Here is an 8,826-nt window from a genome sequence, read left to right as displayed (position 1 = left end):
TGTGTGTGTGTGTGTGTGTGTGTGTGTGTGTGTGTGTGTGTGTGTGTTTAGGAACCAAGGTGCCCTGCCCTAGCCCCAAGCCCCTGCCCCTGGGTCTCTAAGCCCAGGGAATCCCAGGGAGTCTGTAGCTCAGGGTCCAGAAAACTCACCCCAGCCCCCTCGATGGATCCCCTGCTTCAGACTAGGGGGCACCCCCGCCAGCCAGTTTCCGGGAGGGGGTTGAAGACGGTGGGGAGTCTTCTGACCCAGAGAGCCGTCCCCGGGCTGGGGGGGTGGGGTGGGCCCAGACTGGGTGGAGCAGCCACACCTGCCCGAAGTTTCGGAGAATAGGGCGTAAACAGCAACCAGCGCCGCCCTCGCCCTCAGTAGACTCTGCGGGGCCCCACGGTCTGCGGATCACAGTGGGTCCTACAACTTCCTCACTTCCCTAAATGGGCAACTGCGCTTTCAGAACGCCAGGTCCTTCCCTGGCAGACCTAAGTGGCACGTCCTGCAGCGGCCTGGGGCCCTAACCCTGGAGCTGGGGGTGTCCCTGGCCCCCTATTGGCCTGTGACTGTCCCCAACTGGATGGAGCCATGGCTCCCGCATTCCTGCTGCTGCTGCTGCTGCTACTGTGGCTCCAGGGCCCTGTCTCAGGTGAGAGAACCAGAGGGCAGGAGAGCTGGCTTGGGGGTGGGGGGGGGGTGCGGGGCGGGGAGAGAGTGGCCTTTTCCTAGACCCTCCCGGCTTTCATGCTTTGTGGGGTTGGAGGAGGAGAAGGATGGGGCTGGCCTAGAGGCTCCTGACCAGAGAATAGTGAGAAGGTTGCATCCCTGTATTTGGCCCCAGGCAAAGCTACCACAGGCCTCACAAACTAAGATAAAGCTCCAGACCCTCTCTGGTTGGGCCCCTTCATCTGCCAGGCCTGCTCAGGACCTCTGACCGTGGACACTCCGTTTCCTCACACAGAAAGCCTCCCTCCCCTGTTGGGAAAGGGCTGTTTGGTTCTTACAAGAATCATTGCACCACGTGTGTGTGCTTTAACTCCCTCAGTTGTTTGTGCCACTACCCCCTGTCCCCCTCCCCCTGTCCTGAGCGGAAGCGATTTCTGAAGGCCTCGCCCACCCCACAAAATGCTCCTTGAGGGGGCCTCACCCATTCCTGCCTCCCTTGTTGCCATGGCAACCAAGTTACCATTTCCTGTTCAGTTCTGGTGACGGCCTGTGGGAGGGGTGGAAGGTGGGCTCAAATGGGCTCCAGCACCCTGGAGACCCTTTCCAAGGGCACTCCACCCATGCACCTCCCTTAGGGAGCCTCCTCCTTCTGCTCCTGTGCAGAGCAATCTTGGGGTCCCCCAAACCTCCCTCTCCCCAAATAATTTAGTTTGGTCATTCCTTTCACTTTGTGCAGGGCAAAGTGATGCTTAGAGAGGGTGTTACCTTACCCTGAGCCTCAGCTCTCCTGTAGCTGGGTTGGAAACAGGCAGATGTCTCAAACCTGTGCTGGGTCCTTGGCTATCACAGCTCTGGGCTCTACTGGAGAAGTCTGGAACGACCTGCATTTTAGAAACGGAAGCACGTGGTGCACTGGCTACGTTCCAGGCACTATCAATGGTAGAACCAGGGTTTTAACCCATATTTTTTTTATTCTTATATTTTATTATTATTATTTTATTTTAAGAGAGAGAGAGGGAGGGAAGGGGCAGAGAGAGAGGGAGAGAGAGGATCCCAAGCAGGCTCCGTGCTGTCAGCACAGAGCCCCACAAGGGGTTCGATCCCACGAACCCTGAGATCATGACCTGAGCCGAAATCTAGAGTCGGACGCTTAACCTACTGAGCCGCCCAAGCGCCCACCCATATATTTTTAGACTCTAAAATGTGTGCTCTCTACTCTGTCCTGCTGGGGAGAAACGTGTGTATGTGTGCAGAAGGCTCTGGGGGTGTGAAAGGAGTAAGTACTGAGCTTACCTTGGGCAGAGGGGTGGAGGGAACGCACCACAGCTTTCTCTCTCTCTCTGTCCCCTGATTGCCCACCCCCACTTCTAGTTCCACTCTCTTCCTGCCAGGCTGTGGATTGTGAAATGCACGGACCACATCTTGTTTCTAGGCCGAGACTGTAACATGCTGTAGACGAACAGTGAATTCTTTGGTTTGCACCCCACTGAAAATTGAGATGCATGTTTGGGCATTTGTAATCTATGGATTTTATGCAACTAGAACGTTTTAAAATGAAATACCACGTGAAAGGAACTAAGACAACTTGCTATTTAGAAGATAACTAAAACGAACTTCTTGGTGAATCATTTTTACTCTGAATTTTTTCAAATGCAGGACTTTCTTATCCACCTGAGTTGCTTGTGTTCTGGAATTTTATAACTTAGTGACTTCTGTTTGCGTCTGTGCATCTGTCTCGCTGTGCACCTGTGTCAGTGCCTCTGTCTCAAAGACGTGGGTCTTTCCCACAAGACCCTGCAAATGGGGTTGTTACCTTCCCATTGGGCTAGAAAATACCATGAAGAAAGGGGCTGTGTCAGTTGGAGCCCCCTGAGTGTAAGGGCTGAGTTTCTTCCATTAGTCTGGGGGTCCCTGAGGGCTTTGCCTGTGTCTCCACCATCAGACTGGGACTTCCCTGAGGGCTAGTCCTATATCTTTTGCACCATTCTAGGACTCCCCAGGGGCCCACAACTATTGTCTTCCTCCCCAGTTTGGGAACTCCCAGAGGGCAGGGCTAGTGTCTCCTCCAACTGACTGGAAGCTCCGTGAGGGAGTGGCTTGTGTCTCCCCTCTCAGACTGGGAGCTAGCTGTTGGCCATACCCGTGCATCGCCCCTATCTGACTGGGGGAGCCCTTTCAGCGTAGGACTGTGTCTCTCCCCACAACTGTGAGTTCCAGGCAATATCCACCTCCTCTCCCTTCACCTCGACCTTCAAGAGGCCTCCTTCCCCGCCTCTGGCCAGACCTTGCTCACCAGTAGTGTCTCCCCAGGTGTCCCTGCCGAGAACGTGTACACTAAAGTGCAGCACCTTGAAGGGGAGACTCTGTCTGTGCAGTGCTCCTACAAGAGCCGCAAAAACCACGTGGAGGGCAAGGTATGGTGCAAAATCAGGAGGAAGAAGTGCGAGCCTGGATTCACCAGGGTCTGGACGCAGGGGCCACGCTACCTGCTGCAGGATGACGCCAAGGCCAAGGTAGTCAAGATCACCATGGCGGCCCTCAGGCGCCAGGACTCGGGCCGGTACTGGTGCATGCGCAACAGCTCGGGGACCCTGTACCCTCTGACGGGCTTCCTTCTGGAGGTGTCTCCAGGTGAGCCGGCCCGCCAGGGCACGGGAGGGTTGAGGGTGTCCTCCCTGCCCCAGTCTCCATTCGCAGCAGATATAGTAAGAATAATAATCCATCCATGGGCCTGGGGTGCCGCAGGGTTTTCGCAATTTTTACTGACATCTTCATGGGCGTTATTGTCCCCATTTTACCGATGAAGAAAATGAGACCTAAAAAGCCCTCTGTGGATCTCACCTTGTCCAGCGTCACAGAGCTAGCAGGTGGCAGAGACAGGATTCATACTTAGGGCGCTGTGTGCTTTGTTTTTATTCCATCTTCTGTTAAATATATATTCACTGCGTCCCTAGCTATGTGCCAGGGACTGTTCTAGGCTCTGAGGATAGAGGGGTGAGCGAAAGCAGACACAGCCCTGCCCTAGGAGAGACGACAGGCAGTCGCACATCATCAGACAAATAATTGTAGGTAACCATAAACGTTCTGAAGAAAATAAAGCAGGTCAGTGTTTTATTCAGTAATTCAGTGGCGGAGGGAGCCACTGAGGTGCTGGAGACCAGAGAGGACTCTCCTGAGCAGATGACATCAAGCAGAGCCCAGCGTGATGAGAGCTTTTTAGCCCTGTTGAAATATGGGTCCTTCAGAGGGTATTCTAGGTGCATGTGCAAAGGCCCTGAGGTGACAAGGAGCTGGGTCTGTATAAGGCAGGCCTGTGTGGCTGGTCCGTATTGAGTGTGGGGCAGAGTGGCAGGAGATGAGGCCGGAGAGTCAAACAGCAGCCCTAAAGTCTCTGATGTGGAGTTTGAGTTTTATTCCAAGTAGAATAGGAAGCTATTGGAGAATTTAGAGGGGTGTGTTGTGGCTTGTCTTTAAGAGCCTAATGGCTGTTTTGTGGAGGATGGATTGTGGAAGAGGGTAAGAGATGGGCACAGAGACCCCTGTTGGGTGTTCTGGCTGAGAATGACAGTGTCTTAGAGTAGGACGTGGGCCCTGGGGGCGGGGAGAAGTGGAGGGGCTCAAATCTGTGATGTTCAGACCTCCTGCCCCCCACCCTGTACACTCTGGAGGCAAGACAGGATCTGCTCGTGTGGGAGGTGAGCGAAAGGGACGAATCAGGAGGAGTGACCCTAAGGCTTTCTGTTCCATCAGCGAGGTGCATGACGGTACCATTTATTGAGTAGGGCGAATCTGGAGAGGAGCTGGTTTGGAGGAGAAATACCAAGAGCTGTATTTTGTCCTGTTAAGTTTGAGATGCCTCCTGGAGCCCCAAGTGGGCAGCAGATGTGCAGCCTGGAGCTCAGGTGAGAGGTCAGAGCTGGGGATATACTTGGAAGTATCTCCATGAAGATAGTTTAAAGTCTAGGGGATTCGAGAAATCTATACAGACAGAAAGCAGATTGGTGGTTGTTTAGGGCGGGCGGGGGGGGGGGGGGGGACAAAACGGGGAGGTAGAGGAGTCACAGCTAAAAGGTGAGGAGATGATGCAAATATTCTAACACTGGCTGTGGTGATGGTTGCGGGACTCTGAATATACTAAAGACCATTGAATTTGGTGCTGTAAATGGGCGCAGTATGTGGGATGTGACTGGTGTCACAATGAAGCTGTAAAAAAAAATCAAGGGAATGTAGGGGCGCCCGGGTGGCTCAGTCGGTTGAGCGTCCAACTTTGGCTCAGGTCATGATTTTGCAGTTCGTGAGTTTGAGCCCCACGTCGGGCTCTGTGCTGACAGCTCGGAGCCTGGAGGCTGCTTCGGATTCTGTGTCTCCCTCTCTCTCTGCCCCTTCCCCACTCATGCCCTGTCTCTCTCTGTCTCTCAAAAATGAATAAACGTTAAAAAAATTTAAAAAAAAATCAAGGGAATGTAAAAGCTCTCCCTTGAGTGTCGAAAAGGAGAGTTAGGGCCAAGCCCCGAGGTCCCCCCCTAAATTTATACGATAGGAAACGGCGAGGAACCAGCAAGAAAATCTGAAAAAAAAAGCAGCCAGTGATGATGAAATTTGTTATCCGCCCTTCCGCATTCTCCTGATCCCTCTGTATCTCCCTTTTCTGTGGGACTGAGCTGGGGCAACTACTGTCTCTGAGATGTGGAGCCAAATCTCGATCCCCCCTCTCCAGTTCTGCCTTTGCAGGGATACAAACACGGAATGGTTTCGCTTTTCTCTGTGCGCACCCCCTCCCCTTGTCAGATCTCACGTTCCACCTCTTAAAGGCCGTTTGGGGAGATTCCGACTTTGCAGACCTTTTCGGTTATCAGGAAAACAGAAAAATCCACAGCCCGTTTAAAAACTCTAATCTTCTAGCAATATATGCCCCTCCACTCCTTCCTGAAGACCAAGCCACCTGGAGTGGGGAAGGGGGTAGCCTGCTGCCTAACTCCCTCTCCTTCGTCCCGGCAGGTAGGGAAGGTGGGGTTCTTGGCAGTCCGCTCTCCCTGCCATCCCCTGCCAACCCCCTGGTGCACCGAGGCAGGGGAGTGGTAGTGTGTCTTCACTGCCCGCTGTAGGAGTTCTCTCTCCATGTCGGATGTCACTCTTTTGTACCCAGCCCTTTGGGATCCTCTGTGAGGTGGGGGTCCAGATGCTGGCCCTCCCAAGGCACCTACGCATGAGTTCTCTGGAGGGTCTTTGGGGGTGTCCCCACTGCTGTGTAGGGTGATGGTGGAGACCTGGCTCCAGGTCAGCCTCTTCCCCTATCCCCACTCTCACCAGTGTTGCTTGTTCGGGGGTCCCTTGCCCAGAAAGATGGGCACCTTCCATGGTGGCCATTTGGCCCTTTGAAATGTGTCCGTGTGATGCACAGTCATGTCATGTGGCAGCCCATGGCAGCCCTCTCTCTCCCCGATGTTTCTCTCCAGTTCCCTTGTTCTCTGCGGATATAGTTTCCACATTGCCCCAGATGGGACCTGGAGCCTCCCGCAACCCCCTCCTCTTCCACCACCCAAACGCCAACCTTCTCGAAAATGGGATGTAAAAGGCTGAGGTGATGGGTGAGGGTAGCAGGTGTCTCTTCGTAAGCCCCTGAGAAGGGCATCTGACTCTGCTGCTTGAGGTGTTCTGTGGAATTTGGGCCTTTAGTGCTTCCCTGTGTTTTGTTTTTTAAGCTTGTTTGTTTATTTTGAGAGAGACAGAGACTGTGCCAGTGGGGGAGGGGCAGAGAGAGAGAGAGAGAGGGAGAGAGAATTCCAAGTAGGTTCCACTTGGCCAGCGCAGAGCCCAACACGGGGCTTGAACTCACGAATCTCCGAGATCATGACCTGAGCCGAAATCAAGAATCTGACGCCCAACTGATGCCCAGTTGCTTCCCTGTCTTCAGTCCCTGGGCCCTACTTGCCAACTATGGAGCACCTGGAAAAGTCCCTGTTCAACATCATAGTGAAGAAGTCTCTTTGGCCCACAGGAATGAGGAGGGTTGGAAGTGACTGGAGAGATGGGGGCGGGGAGGAGAGTGTCCTCTGGGCCCAGGTGGCCCAACAGGGCAGGCTAAAGAAACAGAAAGTCTCTTCCTTCTCCCTGACCAACAGCTGGTCACTCAGCAGAGCAGAGCCCTGGGTACAAGACCCAGGAGGGGAGACGGGGATCCGCTCCCATCAGCGAGACCCCCTCCTGATCTAACGTTCCTCCCTCTCTGGCCCCTTAGCCTCCGCCATCAGGAGAAGCACTCCTCTTCCACAGCTGGCCAGTATCCTCCAGAGTGGAATTGTCGTCACCGAGGGCCCAGCCCCCACCTCAGGCCCCGATGCCCCTTTCACCACCAGTGTGACAGTGCTCACACCTGGTCTCTTCACCATGACCAGACTCGTGCCCTCCGCTGCCTCAGGGTCCATCAGACTGACCTCCATGACAGGCTACAGCTTCACCAGCGCTGGCTCCTCTACCATGGGGCCCGGGAGGACCATGGGGTCCCAGACCGTGACCGTGCCCCCCAGCGATGCCGGAGCCTCCTCTGCCGGCCCAGTGTCTGTGTCTACCGGGGCTGGGCCCCCGCGTGCCAGATCACCCACCACGGGAACGTGCCATACCAGTGGGTCTCTCATCAACAAATTTTCCCCTGACAGGTACCCGGGGGTCGTGGGGCTGAATGATGTTTGGCCGGATATGGCGGCCGTTCTTGGGGCCTCCACTTAGAGCCGACCTTCCCTTTCAGGAGGCCCGTCTGGCCTGCTGCTGAGTGGCGGGTGGGTAGGACGCCAGAAGCTGGGAAGGAGTGGTGCCATCCATACGGGCTGGCAGTGGGAAGGGAGGGCTGGGGATGAAGAGGAGAAGGTAGGGGCAGGACAAGGATGGGCCTCGGGAGTAGGAAGTGGGAAATGGGGGGTGCTTTAAATTGGGTTCCCCCGGAAGCCACCTCTGGGGCCAGGAATGCTGGAAAGAGCGCGGGGAAGTGAGACAGGGAGCCCGGAGAGAACCTAATCAAGCCACCACCACTGTGGGCAGCGGAGCTCGGCCCATGGGGTGGGCTCTGGGGCCCTGCGTCAGACGCCCACCTGAAGGGCAAGAGAGCTGTGGTATTAATACACCTACTCCCACTGGGCATTGATAGAGGGCTGCCTGTCCTGGGTGGGAGAGAGGGCTCCAGTAACAAGAGAAAGTCCTCAGGCCAAAAAATATTTGAACGGAGGTGCCGAGGGCTGGTGCACACGGAGTGCTACAGGCAAGGGGTTACAGGCTGTGCGCCTCCCGCCTCAGCTGCAGAGGACAGCAGAAGGAAGGGCCACCACGAGAGGCTCCCACTGTGAGGACAGCAAGACTCTCAGTCTCCTCTGTCACAAATGGGGGTCCCTTAAGAGTCCTTGTCCTCGGCAGTGAGCGGATTTGGGGAAACAGTGGAGGAGATACTCCCCTCCGCCTGGGACTCTTCTCCTGACCCCCAAGCTCCTCACTTCCTCCTGCCACAGCTGGGTTCCCAAGGAAGGGAGCCCATCACCCCGGCCAAGGCCTGTGAGGATTTCTCCAGGTCTGGCTCCTCTCCTGCGGCACGCAGGAAGACATGGGTCTGGGAGGAGGGAGCCGGGTGCTCACCTCCTCCCCGCTCTGTCCTGTCCCCTCAGGCACCAGGATTCATATCCCATTGTGCTCCTGGGGGTGCTGACCTTCCTTCCAGTGCCTGTGATGTTGATCGTGGTCTATGGGTTCTGGAAGAAGAGACACATGGGGAGTGAGTACAGCCCACCCTCCCAGCCTCCTGAGGGCAGAGCAATGGGACTTGACACGCTTTCCAAAGCGCCCGCCTGCACTCCATTCCCAGGCGGTGTGTCCTCACCTTTGTTGGCCAGAAGGACTGCTTGGCACCCAGGGGAGGGAGGAGGGTGGGTGAACAGGAAAGGTGCCGCACGACCCTCCCGGGGCCGACCCAGCAGAAAGTGGAGGGCAGAGCCAGAAGGAGGGATGGACTGGCCCAGGAGGGTGGGGGGAGGGGAGCACCGGAGCCCTGCCCTTCATCTCTGTCCTTGTCCTCCCAGGCTACAGGGTGTGCGACAATCCTGCTAGAGCCTGCAGGGACCCACTTGGAAGCCCGGAGCCTCCGTGGAAGCCTGCTTGGTCCGAGGCCACTTAACTATGGAGTAGGAAAGC

General features: G+C 55.7%; 1 protein-coding gene and 1 long non-coding RNA gene across 2 annotated transcripts in view; one reads left to right on the top strand and one right to left on the bottom strand.

Moving 5' to 3' along the window:
- LOC121029426 (uncharacterized) overlaps nucleotides 1–1,677 on the bottom strand; it is a 9,020-nt gene extending 7,343 nt beyond the window's left edge. Inside the window, exon 1 of the long non-coding RNA XR_005789722.1 lies at nucleotides 1,425–1,677. This is a non-coding gene — a long non-coding RNA (uncharacterized LOC121029426). The remainder of the gene's footprint in view (nucleotides 1–1,424) is intronic.
- On the top strand, nucleotides 304–8,826 carry TREML2 (triggering receptor expressed on myeloid cells like 2). The gene is made up of 5 exons (XM_040473444.1): nucleotides 304–637; nucleotides 2,965–3,285; nucleotides 6,893–7,310; nucleotides 8,304–8,410; nucleotides 8,715–8,826. The coding sequence occupies exons 1-5, from the start codon at nucleotides 577–579 to the stop codon at nucleotides 8,807–8,809; spliced, it is 1,002 nt and encodes a 333-aa protein (XP_040329378.1). The 5' UTR covers nucleotides 304–576; the 3' UTR covers nucleotides 8,810–8,826.

The sequence above is a fragment of the Herpailurus yagouaroundi genome, unplaced genomic scaffold (assembly GCF_014898765.1).
Source record: "Herpailurus yagouaroundi ecotype Mexico unplaced genomic scaffold, PumYag 139, whole genome shotgun sequence".
In the NCBI taxonomy this organism is placed as follows: Eukaryota; Metazoa; Chordata; class Mammalia; order Carnivora; family Felidae; genus Herpailurus; species Herpailurus yagouaroundi.
The sequence above is the reverse complement of the archived record's forward strand: the minus strand, read 5'-3'. Positions and strand labels throughout refer to the sequence as shown.

What these genes read in the sequence shown, in the direction of transcription:
- TREML2 (XM_040473444.1), top strand. Translation starts at nt 577, where the DNA reads ATGGCTCCCGCATTCCTGCTGCTGCTGCTGCTGCTACTGTGGCTCCAG. An exon ending in AACAAATTTTCCCCTGACAG is followed by an intron (nt 7,311 to 8,303) that starts GTACCCGGGGGT and finishes CTGTCCCCTCAG; the next exon opens with GCACCAGGATTCATATCCCA. An exon ending in GAAGAAGAGACACATGGGGA is followed by an intron (nt 8,411 to 8,714) that starts GTGAGTACAGCC and finishes TTGTCCTCCCAG; the next exon opens with GCTACAGGGTGTGCGACAAT.